Genomic DNA, 20,298 nt, shown 5'->3' with positions numbered 1-20,298 from the left:
AGATCATGGGAATAAGTGCTTTAGACATAAACATAACATTAAGGAAGAGGAGTCCCTGCCCCGAGGAGCTTACAATCTAATAACCAGTGCTCCTGGTTCAGTGGATACCTGTCTAAAAAAAAAGATCCAAAAGCTACATGAAACAATGGATGATCCAGGGCACTACGGCATTCTCAAAAATGATTTATTCGATCATTAAACACAGCGTTTCAACGTTTTGTTTAATGATCGAATAAATAATTTTTTAAAAGTTCGTAGTGCCCTGGATCATCCATTTTTTCATGCACATATGTAACGTCATTTATAACTGATGAGTATATTGCCTTCCTTTTTTTTTTTTTGTGTAGCCAGGTCCCCTCTGGCTCCCCGGTCCCTCTCCCTTACCTCCACCAGGGTGGGGGCTGCTGCGGGGACGAGTGTCGCCGGGGGCTCCCGGCGGCGGCAGGGCGCCGCCATCTTTGCTGTGTTCGCGCGTGCGTGGAGGCTCACGCGTGCGCATACGCGATGCGGCAGCCATTATTTAAAGGGAGCAGCAGAAGCCCTCCGTAACGCAGGGCCAAAACCAGCTCACGCATGCGCAGATAGGGCGATGCGGCGGCCATTACATGTATGCACAGGCACAGGGAGAAGAGAGTAGGCGGCCATTAGGGAGGCGCCCACGCGGTCTCCATAGGCAAGCGCCTCCTTGGGAACTACAGTTCCCAGGAGGCATAGCTGCAAGCAGTCAGGTGCTTTAGCTTAGCCAATAGTGCTTAGGAATCCTCCTGTTTTGGGGAGGATCTAGTTGGGGATATTAGCAGGCTTACAGGAAGGAAGTCACTCGGGATGGGAGGCAGATGTGCAGGGGTCACTGACCAATGCACTAGGCCAGAGTACCCGCCCCAGCCCCAGATAGCCGAGTCACCATTGCGGTAGCGGCGCGATTACTTACTTTTTGGAGTCTTCCCCGCTATCGCCCGCCTCCACACTCACTGCCCTAGCATACACAGCCACGGCCACCTATAACTGCCACGCGCGCTATATTACGGGCCTTACAAAGCGCTCAACGACACAGTCTACCCCCTTATAGCTCAGACCTCGTCTCCAACTATACCCCTAAAGCCCTCTCCTCACTCCCTCCTACAAGACCTCCCGTGCTGCCCCCCCTCTCTGAAATTTCCTACCACTCACCATCACTCTCCCCCTGCTTTCAGACATTTAAAAACTCCCTTTTCTAAGGAAGCCCATGTAGCACCACCCTTACACCCCTCCCCCCAAGCCTGTGGGGAGCAGCAGGGTGGCCAAACTCCATCCAATTAGAAGCAGCCACTTTAACCTCTTTGTTTCAACATTCCCTCTAGATCAGGGGAGCACACACTTTTGGAGCTGCGCCGCCCCCCCCCCTCCCTTAACGTGTTTGGCGGTGTAAAATGATGCTGCAGGGTCACATGACCCCGTTGCCATGGAGACAGACGTGTGATGTCATTCCGCATGGCACCACGGCGTCATTTGACGCCGCATTGCCATAGTCGACGCGTAGAGCAAGTCTTAATCCCGGTAAGTGAGCTGCAGAGGCCTCACGCGACCCCCCCGGCATTTAATTAGGGACTTTTGGCATTCAAGTCTTGTTCTTTGATTTTTGACAGTGAAAATTTTTATTTTTATCTTTTATATTAAAATACTTTTATACTGCTACTTCCAAGTCCATTTCTATTCGCACCAGCGAGTCCCCCAATATTATAGATTTGCGATGATATCTCCTTTGATCACCTTTACAAGCATCAAATTTTCAATGATCATATCCTTCTGATCCACCCAATGTGTAACACACACACTACCTGCATTACCTGGAAGAAGGTCCCTCTCAGTGGACCGAAATGTCAGTTGCGGGGCCGGTATGTTTTAATACATAATTTTGGATTACTAAGTGTGGTCTCTTGTTGCCAGCGTGATTCCTGGTAAAATTGTTCTATTGGATATCTATGGAATAAGCATCTGTCTATAGGACAAGGATATGGGGGGGGGGGTGTATATAAGCACCATGTATGTCTTTATTTATATAGCGCCATTAATGTACAACGCGCTTCACAGTAGTAATACACGGGGTAATCATATAAATAACAGATCATGGGAATATGCGCTTCAGACGTAAAAGTAAGATTTCGGAAGAGGAGTCCCTGCCCCGAAGAACTTACAATGTAATTGGTTGGTAGGAAGAACGTACAGAGACCGTAGGAGGGCATTCTGGTAAATGCATCTGCAGAGGGCTAAGCTTTGTGTGTATAGTATTAGCCACGGTGCTACTCATATGCTTCAAGCAAGTGTGTCAAGGTGGGTCTTAAAAGTGGCTAGAGAGGGTGCTAGCCTGATATTGAGGGGAAGGCCATTCCATAAGTCATTTTTCCATTAGTCTTTTATTCTGGTATCCCAAGAAGATCAGATGCCTTTAAAAAGGCAGCTTAGGGACTAATCACAGTTGCCATACACCGATTTGCATCAATTGTGTGCACTTTAAATGTTTGGCACTTGTTTATTGTTATATTTTATTTATCTGTACATCTATATTTGGTATAATTGGCGCTTAGCACTAGCTTTTAGTGCAGGATATGTTGGTGCTTTATAAATAAACAATATTAATAAGTGTCATTTCTCTGGAACAGTGGCTCTCAAACGTTTGAGCACAGGAACCCCTGAAGGATTTTTCAGAATCTCTGGCCACCCCCCTTCCTCATCCTCCTCTTCATAAGCACACACCCCTTTTACTCACACACTCCACATTTATATCCTTCTTTGCAACACACTACCCCATACATTCAAATACCACCCTCCTTAACCCCTTCTCGTACTTACAGCCCATACCTTACTCAACCCACAAAAAGCACAAGCGCCCATCACCCGCACCCCTTCCCTTCTACACGTCAGCTACTCGGTGTGCGCGTCCTGCAAAGTCTGGACATGGAGGCTCCTTAAGAATTGTATATACTGTGGCGGCAACATGGAGATTAAATCATTTGCCAAAGACCACATGGAACAGAAGAGGCTTTGGTAGGACCCTAACCTACAAGCTCGCGCATTCAAGACCAAATACGCCACTACCTTTTCAAAAGATTTTTTGGCATAGTGCGAATTACAAGGATTCATCAAAATATCCACATTAGAAATGTCTACATAATTGCTTCTAAACTGTGTTAAAAAATCTTTGTAAACAATTTATCATAAAACTAAAAGTTGTATGTATGATGCACTACTCCAGGAGTGGCCAACTCCAGTCCTCAAGAGCCACTAACCAGGTCAGGTTTTAAGGATATCTCTGCTTCAGCACAGGTGGCTGTCATTGACTGAGTCACATGTGCTATAGCAGGGATATCCTTAAAACCTGACCTGGTAGAGCCTCTTGAGGACTGAGAGTTGGCTACCCCTGGTTTAGGAGATATTGTATGGGACTATCCGGGAGGTTAAAATGAAGCTCTCCCCAGAACCTGTGATTGACAATAAAAAAAATAAGTTCAAACTACAACAACAAACACCAAAAACATAAAACAAAAAGCTGCACTGGGAGCAAGATACTAAAATGTTAGGCGCTAAAGTGATATAGCCTTATATAGAGAGAGAAGGTGAGGATTACCGATTTAAAGTATTTGCAATAGTGTTAGGTTTGTTAGGACTTGTTAAAAGATCGCACAAAATAAATGGAAATACGGTTCACTAAAGGCAGCCATGTCTAGTAGAAGTAGAGCATCACAAATCTCTCAGCACCTCCTGACGACACGGCTTGTATAATCTGCAGCCACAATGTTCTAGAACCTCGCTGCACGTCATTTGCTGGAGAGAAGATTCCAAGTAAAGAATTTGCTTCCTATTAAATGTCAACTGTACACTTGTGTTTTTATTAACATAATAAAGGGCAGGTGACATCTGCGGATTCCAGTATGAAATGAAGGGAGAGGTTCTGAAGAAGCTTACAGGGGACTGAGGGAGGGTAAAACAAGGAGACAAGGCTTTGTACATTAAAAGTTTAATTTAAAAAACACAACAGTGGTAGCATGATTCAGTTCTGCAGAGGGTGCAGTATTTATCTCTTCGGCCAACTATGTCTGAAGCCCCTGAAAAGAGAAACATAATAAAAAGGTCTTTAGTAGTCTGTGACACACACACTACTCAGACACTGGTTCAGTTGCTGGTGTTACTTCCCAGACGTTTAAACGGACGGCCAATAGGATGCAGCAATGTCATCCAGCCGATGATGTTGCGGGTTCCTATTGGCCCATGAGATCTGCAAGATTTGGCAGCCATTGTTCTTTCCCTTAAGGGGAGAACAACATTGACAAATAAACCTGTCATTATCTCCGGAACGTGCGGCATTGGGGGTGTCCTTGGCGCGGATAGGTGGTTCAGCTTTGGAGAATTCCCCAGTTAAAATGTGGAATTGCACAATCACACTGACGTTCTCAAAACGATGACCATTTAAAGTAGCAATACTCAAGTTTTTTTTATGTTCCCTGAACTGGGACATTTGATTGTTTTGGACTAAGCACCCCCCGCAATCCCCTGCTAGTATGGCAATGGTGTCACCACTATTAAGTTGCAGCATCCACTTGATGCGGTGGCTTTCTATTAGCTGGCCCAGTAGCCATTTTTTATCCCAGTTGCATATTCTGTGCCAATGGTTAAACCTGCAGTTAAAGCTGCCGTAAAAACAAAAAAACAAAAAGAAAAACATTCAATATGTGCCGCAATACAATCTGCACACCGACAAGTGATTAGCTAAGCTGCAGATTGATCCGTTCTCCTGTAATCGATCGCTTGTTCCGGGTTATTTAATTCAGTTCTTGCACAGCATTGTGGGCAATGTAGCCCTGGAATATGATTGACTGGGCAGTTACTAGATACAATTGGTGCACTGCTAGAGAGAGGGCGGGGCTCAAGAGCCAGAGCCTATCAGAAGGGGAAGGGGCTGTCACTTTGGAAATGCTTCCTACATTAGAAACATTAAAAATGTAATTTTTTTATTTATTTTTTTAAATGCTACAAGTATTTTCTCGAAACACGGAAACACGGAAACACGGAAAAACGGAGCTGCTTTAACAGGAGCACCGAGGAGAAAAAAAAGGGGAGAGGTCCACGGACGCCAATCTGCTCCAGGGTAAAACAAAAATGAGCTGAAAGTTATATTTCACAGCAATAGTTGCATGCAATGTTCCCAATAAAACGTGAATCAATCAGCACATTCCGTTCCAGCATTAAATCCCCTGGACTTGATTGGGAATTCATGCTGGAGTGGATACGATAACCTGTACCAGCACCTCATGCCTGTGCCACTTAGTGTAATCGTAGCTAAAATGAATCCTGATTTACAAAAAAAAAATAGTGTATGAACGTCAACAAAACATTTTGAAGTTTATCACTGAGGCTTATTTCTTGCTTGTCCTTCTTGCACGCTTACACAAAAGCAATGTGTGGCAAGTCCTTTCCAGCAAGCAATGCAAGAGTTAAGTGGGAGGGGGGGGGGGGGGAGAGAGAGAACCACCTGTGCACTTACCGGTCTGATTTCCCTGCCAGGTAGGACATGCTCTTGTTTCCCATTGCCTGGTGAGATTTCCTGCCTGAAGCATTTTTCTGCATTAAGGAGACAGGTTACAGGAGGTATGACTGGATGGAGAGTGATACATGGAGCATTGGTCTAAATCAGGGGTAGCCAACTCCCGTCCTCAAGAGCTACCTACAAACAGGTCAGGATATCCCTGCATCAGCACAGATGGTCAGATATTGAGCCACCTATGCTGAAGCTGGTCTATCCTGAAAACCTGGCCTGTTGGTAGCTCGAGGACTGGAATTGGCCACCCCATGGTCTACATCAGGGGGGCGCAAACTTTTTTCCCTGCGCCCCCCTGCCGGCTGTCCTCTCACTCCCGCGCCCCCCCCAACCCCAACTTACCCTCGCACCGGCGTAATGACGTCACATGACCTCGCAGCGTCATTTTGACGCCGCGTTGCCATGGCGACGCCGGGAGGAAGCCGCCGGAGCCACGGGTAAGTATGGTTTACAGAGGCCCTGCAGCTCCCCCGGCACTTAATTTAAGTGCCTTCGGGAAGCGCGCGGGGCCTCTGTAAACCCCGCGCCCCCCGTCGGCAGTCTCGCGCCCCCCCTGGGGGTCGCGCCCCACAGATTGCGCACCGCTGGTCTACATGATGTTACAGATGCCTTCCCGGACATGCGCCCCCTTCCCTCACCCCCTCCCCACCCCCCCCCCGGCAGTTCAGCCAATGAGGGCGAACCAGCTGGGTAACGTTATGGCCGCGCCCCCACACGCCCCCCCTCGCAATCTCCTGCAGCTCAGCCACAGACTGGAGATGGCGGTTTACACAGCTGCACACACCGCCAGACCGGCGCGTGTGCAGCAGACAACACTGCGGCCGTAGCCTTAGAGATAATGAGGAAAAGCAGGGTTTGCAGACCAGTCAGACATGCCAAGGCGCTCACAAGTGATATTTTTTATTTAGAAAAACAAAAAGAACGATTCCTGGGCTCCTACCAATTAGGCTAAAATAAAATAGTGATGTCAAATGCCAAAGCAGTATAAGCCTGCAGCCAATGTCGAGGCATAACCAAATGTGCAGGTACCTACACTGAATATATGCAGAAAGAAAAAAAAGCTGTGCTCATTTCCGCATCTATATCCCCTCCGGGACTGAAGCACGCATCGGAACAGGAGCCCCTCCTAACGCACCCCGGAGAAAAGCAAGTCCCTGCGGTGAGAGTATGTGTTAAGGAAGAATATAAGCGGCGTGTTGTCTTGTTCTAGCCGGTGTGGCGTTTCGTCACCAGTATACAACGCAGCCACGGGACAGTCAAGACCCACCGCGAGAGGGATCGCCGGGGAAGATTGATGTCCAAGACTGTTAAAGGTCAGTGGTTTATGTTCCTGGTTATTGGAGCTCCGTCACATATGTATACGATGCCTAGGGGTTACTCACACCACATATAAGATAGGCTGGAAGACGCACTACCGTAGAGTATAAAAGGGCGATTTTGTCTGTTCTCTTACCCCTCATTAGAGGATTCATTTGCATTTATATTCCACAGGCATTTTTGTCAGGCACTAGAGCACCCATTAGGGAGTCATATCCCTTACCAGTACACTGAACATATGTCATTATTGTCCCATGGACTTGTAAAAAATGCGAGAAAGTCCTGAAAGGGTTAAATAAAGCACATGCTTTTGCGAGTAGTGCAATTAATAGCTGGTCAAAGCCAGTATCATAGTTACCTTACTATAGAGCTAAACTGTGGGTGCACAAATTCCCTGGTGTGAATATAATAAAACTTAAATGTATTTCTGTCAGCCGTAAGGGCCGCACTTATAGTGCCGGCTGACGTCACCCGTCGCCATTGCGATAGTTACATTTCAAATTCAGGCGACGTCGCTGGCTAAAAGGCCAGCGACGTCATAAAGGGGGAAGGCAGAGGGACGGAGAAGCTCCTGATTGGCCGCAAGGTGGAGAATGTCTCCAAGAGAGAAAAAAAACAAAAGAGAATCAAATAACAGAGACTACCAGATTTTTAGTAGCACTGACGCTCCGTCGCCTGCACTATAAGCGCCGGCGACTGCGACAATGCATTTGTTTTGATGCGACGTCGCGTCGCCGGCAGTATAAGCGCAGCCTTATACATTCACATACTCTTGGAAGGTGATGTGCAGACTGACACTGATGTGTAATATACCTGTACTAATTGGAAAATTGTCAGGGGCTCTGTCCTGAAGGGCGGCGACACCTCCAAGGAAACGCTATGTAAGGCCGCGCTTATAGTGCGCACGACGGCGACGCGGAGGGGTGACGTCACCCGTTGCCACTAGCAATAGTTGTATTTTGCTTTCGGGCGACCAGGTCTTTGATTGGTTCAAAGGCCGTCACATGTGGCAACAGCCTCTGAAAAATCTAATTTGACCGGCTTCAAGAATTCGCGCTGCCAGCGTCGCGCTTACTATAAGCGCACGCAACGGCAGCAATACATTTGTTTTGCCGCGAACCGGCACTATAAGCGCAGCCTAAAGCAGATGAGCCAATATACCTACCCCTATGATGCTTCAGTGACACTATATTAAAATGATCTTAAGGAGTGTGCAGCAAGGAAAAGGATTGGCCTAATACAGGGGTGCGCAAAGTTTTTAACTTGCGCGCCTCCGCCGTCAAATGACATCACGGGGTCATGTGACGTCACGTTACCATGGCAACGTGCCATGACCCTGTGGCATAATTTGCCGCCGGTTACCATGGCGACATTTGACCAAAGATCAGGTAAGAGAAGCTGCAGAGGTCCCGCGCGGTCCCCCTGTAGCCGCCGCGCCCCCCCTGGAAATTCTCCCGCGCCCCCCCCCCCCCACTTTGCACACCGCTGGCCTAATATTTGTGGAAGACTGTACTTATTACCGCACTCCGCCCTATATTTTTATTTCTTGTATTATGCTCAGCAAAATTAGGCAAATAACGATGTATTTATTTGGTGGTGGAGTTGGAGTGGCACTAGGGAATAAGTAGCAATATGAGAGCGTAGTTCTTGGAGATTATATGTAGATGTAACAATGTGCTTGTGACAGACATTTTCTGCATTGGGGAGAGGGCTTCCTGCTGTGCTAATTGACTGATCCGCAGTATGAAGCCAGTGTGGGGTCCTGGTTATAACACTAGTACTGAAAGATATGGGCTCCTGGCTGGTTTATTCTGTGAATGAAATTCCAAGTGTTAAGACCCAGGTCTGAAAGATCCAGTCAGTACCGTCACTTACCTTCCCCGGTTGTGTCGGCCTATTTGGGTCAAACTGTGACGAATTCTTGACATTACTGCTACCTGTGAACAAAATAATGATATTGCAGTATAGACCAGATATTTTACAACCGTAATTCTCCCTTAAAGCTGCAGTTCAGTCAGTATCCTGCATGTGTGGGTTTTTTTTTAATAAATCAGTTCTGTAGGAAGAAAAAATACTTTTAGCATTTTCTGTTTTAAAAAAAACAACTTTCAAAGACCAATTTTCTTGTATTCTATTTTAACAGCCATTTGCTAAGGCACTGCCCCTTCATGTCCTGTCACAAGCCCTGGCACACCCCTTTGTGAGCTCCGCCCTCCCTCTAGCATATGTCAGTGCAGGAGTGCTCATGAATATTCATGAGCTTCCACTGACAGACAAGCAGAATATAAACAGATCCCTTCACTAATGATGTCACCAAATTTCGCCTATCAATACATGGAGAACGGATTGACCGGCAGCTATACAGTTCTTTAGGTAATTAGAGATTGCCCACATGAAACTATTAAAGTGAAAAAATAAAAAAAAAATTTAAAAAAAAGACTGAACTGCAGCTTTAACGAGAAAGATTATTAAAGGGGCAGCTCTACAAATTATTAAACACACACGTCTTAGGCAGGACTACCCCAAACACATCACAGTGCAGCCATGCGCTACAGAATAGGTCTGTCTTTTACAGAACTGCCTAAGCTGGCAAGGGAGACAGCAATCATTACAATGCACTGTTACCTGTGGCCAGGAATAGATGACTAGCGTAGGTTCATTGTCTTGATCTCACCTGCAAACACCTTCAGGTCAGACTTGCTGTAATCAAAGGCAGTGAATGGCGTTTGGAGTTCCTTCGTCTCTTCAGTGCGTTTGCTGCGCTTTTTCTCTGGTTTTATGGTCTCAGATTCTGGCTCACCAACAACGTGTTCCCGCTTCTTAGCCGCCTCTTCCTGCTGCAAATCGCAAAATCACTCATTATTCCTGACTCGTCTACACCAGGGGTGGCCAGCGCAACCAACAGGCTAGGTATTAGAGATATCCCTGCTTCAGCACAGGTGGCTCAGTGTCTCAGTCAGAAGCACTGATCCACCTGTGTTGAAGCACCACTCTTGGTGTCCACATTCACCGTTTGATGCCAGAGGACATGTGGCATCTTGCAGGGCAACGAGACCATTTCTAAATGTTTCTTACACACTTATTTGTTGCGACACCGGGATTGTGTAACGGCAACATCGAACGAGAAAGATCTGGGTATACTGAGCAGGAGGCGGCGGAATGGGATATTTTGGTCTCTGCCGTGTCGCCAGAAGGACCCTATGCCGCATTCGATTCACCGCTGGAATCACCGCCGCCGGCCGCTTCTAAGGGTAACTTTTATTACTGATTAGGGGAGTTTTATGGTAAGAGCTCAGGGTAGGGGGTTTCCTTACCATAGCGGCCGGCAGCGGACTGAGTTGCGGCAAAGCGCCAGTGGCCATTTGGTCGTGGCGCAATGGCCTCCACCAAATACCATAGACCGGGAGGAGTTACTTGTAATTTTCCCCAGCTTAAGCCTGACATTCGACAGGTCTAAAAGCCTGTCCTAATCCATTATACACATACTGCAGAGGAGTGTTCCATGCCAACGAGACTCGTGAAGACGCTTATATTCCAATCCATGACCTCTTGTACAAATCTGATTTGGTTATGTGGCAACGTATATAGATTCTGCTTATTTGATACCATTAATTTTATGAAACCGTCTGCATATATTATACTGTATGTTTCGTGCAACTTTTTGTAATTAAGCACTGTACTTTTGCATATGAAATCTAAAACTTAAGCAGGGTTTGGGGCTCTAAATGAACGTTTTTGAAGCGATTCACTGCATTTTCGGGTGCATTTTGCTACAATCCATTTGTTTGAGAGAGTTAGATTTTTCTTTGTAAACAGGGGCCAAATACTCTGCCACTATTCACTTAAAACTATCTGTGGTGGTGGCAGCAATTTAAGATAGATATATAGTGACGCATTGAGGGGAGATAACACATCTTAGGGACCCTGCGAGGAGAGAAGCGAGTCAGCTGGATAGCTGTGTATATGCCGTGTCACATACACAAGTCACGTGCTCACAGGAGTGCATCCCTAACCGGTCTCCTCATGCACTGAACAGGCTCGGGACGCTGCAAGCGAGTGGCTGCTCTCTCCTGCGACACCAAGGGAGTGTGATCCTGGAACAGGACTTCCGCTGTCTCAGATGAGCAAATACACAAGATGTGCAAATAAACGGTGCATTTTTTCCTTTTACCATTAGCAGGTTTATAATAAAATTACTACACTGCAGTTTGTGTGTGCCATACATACATAGGCATCCATAAAATGTCTATCTTGTCATTTCCTAAGGAGCATATGGCAAAAGAAGCAAAAAGCGCAGTTGAAATGAACACATTGTAGACAATCTATGTTTTGCACAGTTTGATGTGAATACAACATTCCAGATTTGATCTTTTTAAAGAGAGAGGCACAGAGGTAATTCCAGGTGGCAATACAAATCCTAAATGCACAAAACGCCATAATATTTATTTTTACTAGGAAACCAATGCCCTCTTCCGTGCTAACACAACTCAGTACTCAGAACGTAGCAAGGACATCCTCATGGAAAATTAGCATGGAGGAACCTGCAATGGCGGCCATTATTTTACGTCACTATTAACCCAAGGGTAATTTGCTTTAAAGAGCTGGAAGGGTGTATATAGATCTTCAGTATCATTAGTCAATGTCACTGAATAAACTGCCTGGATGGAGCAGACCGACAACAAACTCACCTTTGCTTGTTCACGAACAGACTTCAAACCTTCTGTTGTAGCTTTAAGATCCTGTTTGGCTTTTTCTCTGGCGGCTGGAACACAATGTAAATGATACAGATGAATGAAAGTGCCTGTAACTCATTCAAGGAGTATTGCATGCCATTTTAACAGGGGTTCAAGCAAGGGGGTATCCAGAGGTGAGCCCCCGTGAATTTCCGCTCTGGAGATACTTACCTCCGTAGGGTGTGACGGTACACGCTCTAGCTCGCTACAGTTTAAGGCTGCGGCCCCAGTACTCACTGTTGCACGCGCGCCTGGCGGGGGGGGGGGGGGAGGGGGAGACGCGTGCACGTGTGAAAGCCGCCATCTGCGGTCTCACCGCTCAATGAACCTCTGCGACTGGACGTGCGTCAAGGGGGCGTGGTCAGGACGTAATATCTTCTACGGCGCTCTGATTGGCTGCTATTTCCTTCTCTATGATTGGCTTGAGAAACTCTGCGCTATCATTGGTGGTCACGGACCCACGTGACACGGTCGCTAGTTGTAAACACAATTGTCTTGTCTTCTGAAAATCTCATCATACAAAGCGGTGGCAAATTGCGCACGAAGGCAGCTAGTGAGCCCGACCCCATTGAGGGGCGGTTCTTGTTCCTGCAGCGCGCGCTGCAGCATGTACTGGGGACCTAGCCTAAAGTTCTCGCGTCACGCAGCCCAAGAGGAAGCAGAACCTGCTGACATCACGGCTTCCTATTGGCCTGCAGGGCGCTGGAGCTTGGAAACTCGGCTGCTACATTAACTCAGGTTGCCGAGCGGAGCGGCTACCAGCACCACCTACGGAGGCATCTCCAAAAGCAAGGGGTCCCCGGAGCTGAAATGGATAGGGCTCAGCTCTGGAGACCCCCTGCTTCAATCCAATGTAAAAATAATACCTTTTTAACACTGAAACAGGTCTATGGCTAAGATTATACTACGTGCACGCGACTGACCTGCAGCCTCAGCGAATGCGCTGCCGGCGATTGGGGAGACGGTGGGGAGGTGTCGCACACGCGGCACAAAGCTGGTTCGCCCTCATTGGCTGAACCGCTCATGTGTCGTGGATGTCATGCAGCCGAGCTTGAAAAAACAAACATTGTCTTTTCAAGACGCGGTCGCGCCATCGCACTGTCGTACACACACACACAGCGCGGGCTCAGAGGCATTATGCAATTTGTGCTCGTCGTGCGAGCGCAATCGTGCCGACTGCTCTCAGCCTAAGAGTACGCAGCCCCTCCTCCAGTCAGCTGACTGCATAATACAATGGTGGTCACCTCTGTCTTCCCGTTTCTTTAGTCTGGCTTCTTCCTTGGCTTTCGCCTCTCTTTCCTGCTGTGCCAGACTCACCAGCTTCCACCGGTTACTGATCTATATAGGAGAGAGAGAGACAGACGTACAGCCTGTGTGGTCACTTGGCAGGAGACCGAGCAGCTAATGACCGCTAATAAACAACAAAACATTATCGGAAATGTTACGTACTTCAAACATTTTGGTAGAGGGGTCCAACTTTGCTGCCTGCGAGACATGAGCACCGTGATCCTCCGACGGCAGAAACTAGGCGAGACAAGCAGAATTAGTAGGAAACACTACACAGATACATAATCACTGTGAGAAGCAAGGGGCTCTGCATCTTGTATCCCAGGGGTGCTCAACTCCAGTCCTCAAAACGCCCCAACAGGGTCAGATTTTAAGGATATCCCAGCTTCAGCACAGATGGCTCAATCAGAGCTTCCGATTGCGCCACCTGTGCTGAAGCTGGGAAATCCTTCAAACCTGACCTGTTGGGTGTGTCTTGAACACTGCTGCTCTATCCCACGTGTCACAAGTCTTACCATTCTGAATGGGTTCTCAAAGGACTCCAATATACTTCTCGCCTTCTGCCGAGACACGGAGACGCTCTTTACCTCTTCACTTTCATCTTCGGAGTCCTGAGGGCAAAGAAAGTCAGCACAACGCATGGTTCAAATTCAATGACGAAACGGAAAATCGCCTTTCAGAGCCGAACAACCCGTAGGCACAGAAACATTAAGAGTAGTATACGCACACCGAATATAGTGATGGTGGCTCTGGCGAGTATGCCGGTAGGGCTCATCTCTTCATCGGAAAACAGGCTCCCTTCTGACATCTGCAAGCCTGAAGAGAGATGGATCAGATGCTACATTACAAGAGATCTTGTATGTCTGCACCCCATTAAACCCCTTCCCTTACCAATTCCCTTTCCATAAGGCTAGACACTCATTTTAAGAACGAACCTCAAAATGTTCAGAAATATAGTAATACGCCAGCGCAGCATAAACTGACATGTCGGGCGCCAGGCGGCAGCAATCTTGTATTTATGGCATCTTTGAGGATACTGGAATGCTGAAGCGCATTGAAAATGAATTTCAAATCCTTCCGGCTTCTACCGAAACTGCACGCTCTTCGCCTGATGGTTTAGACCAGTGTTTTTCACTAGGAATTCCTGGGAACCTTTGGGTTCCCCTGGCATCTCTGCAATTGTCAGGTCATTTGAAAATTGTACCAAATACACAAGAATTTACAATGCATATGATCTCAGACGCGCTATTAGAGAGGGTTGGGGTTCCTTACAATGCATCTGATCTCAGACTCGCTATTAGAGAGGGTTGGGGTTCCTTACAATGCATCTGATCTCAGACTCGCTATTAGAGAGGGTTGGTGTTCCTTACAATGCATATGATCTCAGACGTGCTATTAGAGAGGGTTGGGGTTCCTTACAATGCATCTGATCTCAGACGCGCTATTAGAGAGGGTTGGGGTTCCTTACAATGTATCTGATCGCAGACGCGCTATTAGAGAGGGTTGGGCTTCCTTACAATGCATCTGATCTCAGACGCGCTATTAGAGAGAGTTGGGGTTCCTCAGAATTTCACATAGGGTTCCCGTCACCAAAAAAAGGTTGGGAACCACTGATGTAGACGGCTAACTTCCTGCATCTTTTTCGATCTTTCCTTCCTCACTTTTTTTATTTTAATGGTTTTGTCTCGTTGCTACATTTATACAAGAAATTAAAATACAGACATCCTGCGCTGATGGGAAGGTGAAGGAAGGAGCACAGCTATCCTGCGCTGATAGGAAGGTGAAGGAAGTAAGGAGCACAGCTATCCTGCGCTGATAGGAAGGTGAAGGAAGGAGCACAGCTATCCTGCGCTGATAGGAAGGTGAAGGAAGTAAGGAGCACAGCTATCCTGCGCTGATAGGAAGGTGAAGGAAGTAAGGAGCACAGCCATCCTGCGCTGATGGGAAGGTGAAGGAAGGAGCACAGCTATCCTGCGCTGATAGGAAGGTGAAGGAAGTAAGGAGCACAGCTATCCTGCGCTGATAGGAAGGTGAAGGAAGGAGCACAGCTATCCTGCGCTGATAGGAAGGTGAAGGAAGTAAGGAGCACGGCTATCCTGCGCTGATAGGAAGGTGAAGGAAGTAAGGAGCACGGCTATCCTGCGCTGATGGGAAGGTGAAGGAAGGAAGGAAGGAGCACAGCTATCCTGCGCTGATAGGAAGGTGAAGGAAGTAAGGAGCACGGCTATCCTGCGCTGATAGGAAGGTGAAGGAAGTAAGGAGCACGGCTATCCTGCGCTGATGGGAAGGTGAAGGAAGGAAGGAGCACAGCTATCCTGCGCTGATAGGAAGGTGAAGGAAGGAGCACAGCTATCCTGCGCTGATAGGAAGGTGAAGGAAGTAAGGAGCACAGCCATCCTGCGCTGATAGGAAGGTGAAGGAAGGAGCACAGCTATCCTGCGCTGATAGGAAGGTGAAGGAAGTAAGGAGCACAGCTATCCTGCGCTGATAGGAAGGTGAAGGAAGTAAGGAGCACGGCTATCCTGCGCTGATAGGAAGGTGAAGGAAGTAAGGAGCACAGCCATCCTGCGCTGATGGGAAGGTGAAGGAAGGAGCACAGCTATCCTGCGCTGATAAGAAGGTGAAGGAAGGAGCACAGCTATCCTGCGCTGATAGGAAGGTGAAGGAAGGAAGGAGCACAGCTATCCTGCGCTGATAGGAAGGTGAAGGAAGTAAGGAGCACGGCTATCCTGCGCTGATAGGAAGGTGAAGGAAGTAAGGAGCACGGCTATCCTGCGCTGATAGGAAGGTGAAGGAAGTAAGGAGCACGGCTATCCTGCGCTGATAGGAAGGTGAAGGAAGTAAGGAGCACAGCCATCCTGCGCTGATGGGAAGGTGAAGGAAGGAGCACAGCTATCCTGCGCTGATAAGAAGGTGAAGGAAGTAAGGAGCACAGCTATCCTGCGCTGATAGGAAGGTGAAGGAAGGAGCACAGCTATCCTGCGCTGATAGGAAGGTGAAGGAAGGAGCACAGCTATCCTGCGCTGATAGGAAGGTGAAGGAAGTAAGGAGCACAGCTATCCTGCGCTGATAGGAAGGTGAAGGAAGTAAGGAGCACAGCTATCCTGCGCTGATGGGAAGGTGAAGGAAGTAAGGAGCACAGCTATCCTGCGCTGATAGGAAGGTGAAGTAAGGAGCACAGCTATCCTGCGCTGATAGGAAGGTGAAGGAAGTAAGGAGCACAGCTATCCTGCGCTGATGGGAAGGTGAAGGAAGTAAGGAGCACAGCTATCCTGCGCTGATAGGAAGGTGAAGTAAGGAGCACAGCTATCCTGCGCTGATAGGAAGGTGAAGGAAGTAAGGAGCACAGCCATCCTGCGCTGATAGGAAGGTGAAGGAAGGAGCACAGCTATCCTGCGCTGATAGGAAGGTGAAGGAAGTAAGGAGCACAGCTATCCTGCGCTGATAGGAAGGTGAAGGAAGGAGCACGGCTATCCTGCGCTGATGGGAAGGTGAAGGAAGGAGCACAGCTATCCTGCGCTGATAGGAAGGTGAAGGAAGTAAGGAGCACAGCTATCCTGCGCTGATAGGAAGGTGAAGGAAGGAAGGAAGGAGCACAGCTATCCTGCGCTGATAGGAAGGTGAAGGAAGTAAGGAGCACAGCTATCCTGCGCTGATAGGAAGGTGAAGGAAGTAAGGAGCACAGCTATCCTGCGCTGATAGGAAGGTGAAGGAAGTAAGGAGCACAGCTATCCTGCGCTGATAGGAAGGTGAAGGAAGTAAGGAGCACAGCTATCCTGCGCTGATAGGAAGGTGAAGGAAGTAAGGAGCACAGCCATCCGCATACAGAGTGCATGGAATGAAATAGGGCAACTCCAAGTACAATAAAATCGAAGTATTTATTAAATCAGCTTGGGGTAGGAGAACGCACCAATGCGTTTCGTCCCGCAGGACTTTCCCAAGGTGTGTGGGAACATACAACAGCATAGTATTTGACAGAAAATATTTCGCGCCAAAAACAGCCCGAAATGACGTCATCACTGTGCGTCCCCAAGTCGGGTTGCTTCATCACTGTGCATCCCAAGCATGAGTCGCACCAGTGAGGTGTGGATCAAAACGGCAGTGTGATTGGATAACATGACAGAACATTGAATAAGAGCACTTTAATCAAAACAACATAAACTGACAATGGAAAATAAAGAATTAGAAACTAAATATAAACCAAGAAGGATATATACTGTTAATATAAACCATGTGGAACTAGAAATTGTAATTAGAAAAACATATATAGATACATACACCACACCAAAACCACAAACGCCCATGATCAGAAAATAATAAAAAATAATATTATATCTCTTAATCATATAAGGTGCATGTTAGGGCTGGTGTACAATATATAAACATATTCCTATCCAGTTCCACAAAGGTATAGAAAAACCCTCTATCCTACATACATAACGGAGCCATATCAGTGTCTAAATATTAAGGAAAAACTGGACTGAACTGAAACAAATCCTAATTTATCCAGTAATATATTACACAGTAGTTAAACAAATATATAACTATATATGACTATATGACTATCCCTACAGAGACTGCACGAAAAAGTTAATATTAAGAATAGGTAAAAAATAATAAAAGGAAACAAAAGGAAAAGTAAAGTAAAAATTACCCAATACTAATTCATAATCTAAATCATGGATCACAGATTAGAAATTACCTTAATCAAGATAAGAATGATGGAGCAATTTAGACATCAAATGGAGATCTCAGTCATCCGGTCTCGAAACATTTTTCTGATTGTTCAAAAGGGGGTCCTAATAATTTTTCATTCCAGGGTATTGAGATTATTGCACCCCCACCAAGGAGTGGGAATAGGACCCTTCAGTTGGATCGACGTGAGGCATTCTGGATCTTCACTTTGATGACCAGGGTGCCTCACGGGATGAACATTGATTGGGATCTTACCCATTTTTTGTGATTTTTTTTTTGATTATGGGTTGATGTGTTTATACATTCGGTATATTAATTGATACATATACGTGTGTGTGTGTGTGTGTAGTGTGCAGTGTGTAGTGTGCAGTGTGTAGTGTGCAGTGTGTATGCAGTGTGCCGAGAGTGCGCGCAGAGAGTGCGCGCAGTGAGTGTGCGCAGTGCGCAGTGAGTGTGCGCAGTGAGTGTGCACAGTGAGTGTGCGCAGTGAGTGTGTGCAGTGTGCAGTGAGTGTGTGCAGTGAGTGTGTGCAGTGTGCGTGTTCAGTGTGCAGTGTGCTGTGAGCGTGTGCAGTGTGCTGTGAGCGTGTGCAGTGTGCTGTGAGCGTGTGCAGTGTGCAGTGAGTGTGTGCAGTGTGTGCAACAAAAAAAAAACCTTAAAAAAAAAAATTCGGGGTCCACTCAAACCGCGTTATAAGCAGATCGCGCTATAACGGGGTTGAGCTGTATAATTATTCTCTACTTTCGTTAAATGTGCCCATTTATATCAAACCTCATAGGCTCTTTATGTACACAATAGGATAGTTGATTTGTTCCATGCTAATTGGGATTTTATTATGAATATTAAATGTTTTGATTAAGGTAATTTTTAATCTGTGATCCATGATTTAGATTATGATTTAGTATTGGGTAATTTTTACTTTACTTTTCCTTTTATTATTTTTTACCTATTCTTAATATTAACTTTTTCGTGCAGTCTCTGTAGGGATAGTCATATATAGTTATATATTTGTTTAACTACTGTGTAATATATTACTGGATACATTTGGATTTTTCAGTTCAGTCCAGTTTTTTCCTTAATATTTAGACACTGATATGGCTCCCTTATGTATGTAGGATAGAGGGTTTTTCTATACCTTTGTGGAACTGGATAGAAATATGTTTATATATTGTACACCACCCCTAACATGCACCTTATATGATTAAGAGATATATTATTTTTTATTATTTTCTGATCATGGCCATTTGTGGTTTTGGTGTGGTTTATGTATCTATATATGTTTTTCTAATTACAATTTCTAGTTCCACGTGGTTATATTAACAGTATATATCCTTCTTGGTTTATATTTAGTTTCTAATTCTTTATTTTCCATTGTCAGTTTATGTTGTTTTGATTAAAGTGCTCTTATTCAATGTTCTGTCATGTTATCCAATCATACTGCCCGTTTTGATCCACACCTCACGGGTGCGATTCATGCTTGGGATGCACAGTGATGAAGCAACCCGACTTGGGGACGCACAGTGATGACGTCATTTCGGGCCGTTTTTGGCGCGAAATATTTTCTGTCAAATACTATGCTGTTGTATGTTCCCCCACACCTTGGGAAAGTCCTGCGGGACGAAACGCGTTGGTGCGTTCGCCTACCCCATTGCAAAGCTGATTTAATAAATACTTCGATTTTATTGTACTTGGAGTTGCCCTATTTCATTCCATGCACTCTGTATGCGGATGGCTGTGCTCCTTACTTCCTTCACCTTCCTATCAGCGCAGGATGGCTGTGCTCCTTACTTCCTTCACCTTCCTATCAGCGCAGGATAGCTGTGCTCCTTCCTTCACCTTCCTATCAGCGCAGGATAGCTGTGCTCCTTCCTTCACCTTCCTATCAGCGCAGGATAGCTGTGCTCCTTCCTTCACCTTCCTATCAGCGCAGGATAGCTGTGCTCCTTCCTTCACCTTCCTATCAGCGCAGGATAGCTGTGCTCCTTCCTTCACCTTCCCATCAGCGCAGGATGGCTGTGCTCCTTCCTTCACCTTCCTATCAGCGCAGGATAGCTGTGCTCCTTCCTTCACCTTCCTATCAGCGCAGGATAGCTGTGCTCCTTCCTTCACCTTCCTATCAGCGCAGGATAGCTGTGCTCCTTCCTTCACCTTCCTATCAGCGCAGGATAGCTGTGCTCCTTCCTTCCTTCACCTTCTGATCTACACGCTGAAGAATTCATCCTACCTGGAACTAACAGTCAGGTATAGGGCATCAGCCCTTTTATTATTACCTCTAGTGTGGGATTGCTTATTGATTATGCCCCATGGGTGACTTATGTCTCAATAGGGACCATTTGATGTGGTAGCTGTGTGGTCACCACTAGGTCTCCTTTTCTCCCTGGGATGAACATCTCTGTTACTTATGCGGTTGTTCTGAAGTTTGGATTCACTTAAATGGACTTGTTTCTGTGAGCTTATTTTGTGATGCACCAACTCACCACATATCTATATCCTGAGCTGATGGGTTTAAAGCACATATAAAAACTTGTAAAACTAGTGCTGTTGTAAAGCATTCGCCTCCCTGCAAGTGGAAGTTCAACCACATGGCGCTTACAGATGTAGCCAGACTTGCCGTTTTCGGCGTCGCGATCCCCACATCGCTAATCCTCCCAGGCCATCAGGAAACCGATACCGACCTTCGAGATAAGCTGCGCA

General features: G+C 46.6%; 1 protein-coding gene across 2 annotated transcripts in view; it reads right to left on the bottom strand.

The window, feature by feature from the left end:
• Positions 1-3,978: 3,978 nt before the first annotated feature.
• The window catches only part of EXOSC10 (exosome component 10), a 32,122-nt gene continuing 15,802 nt past the window's right edge, over positions 3,979-20,298 (bottom strand). For both annotated transcript variants that reach the window (XM_075603486.1, XM_075603487.1), the window contains exons 17-25: positions 13,637-13,725; positions 13,425-13,520; positions 13,072-13,146; positions 12,867-12,960; positions 11,578-11,651; positions 9,564-9,726; positions 8,765-8,826; positions 5,519-5,595; positions 3,979-4,082 (exon numbers count right to left, since the gene is read on the bottom strand). In XM_075603486.1, coding sequence (XP_075459601.1) covers positions 4,052-4,082; positions 5,519-5,595; positions 8,765-8,826; positions 9,564-9,726; positions 11,578-11,651; positions 12,867-12,960; positions 13,072-13,146; positions 13,425-13,520; positions 13,637-13,725 — 761 coding nt within the window. In that variant the 3' untranslated portion in view covers positions 3,979-4,051. The remainder of the gene's footprint in view (positions 4,083-5,518; positions 5,596-8,764; positions 8,827-9,563; positions 9,727-11,577; positions 11,652-12,866; positions 12,961-13,071; positions 13,147-13,424; positions 13,521-13,636; positions 13,726-20,298) is intronic.

This window comes from Ascaphus truei, chromosome 6 (genome assembly GCF_040206685.1).
Source record: "Ascaphus truei isolate aAscTru1 chromosome 6, aAscTru1.hap1, whole genome shotgun sequence".
Classification (NCBI taxonomy): Eukaryota; Metazoa; Chordata; class Amphibia; order Anura; family Ascaphidae; genus Ascaphus; species Ascaphus truei.
This window is presented reverse-complemented; position numbering and strand designations above follow the sequence as displayed.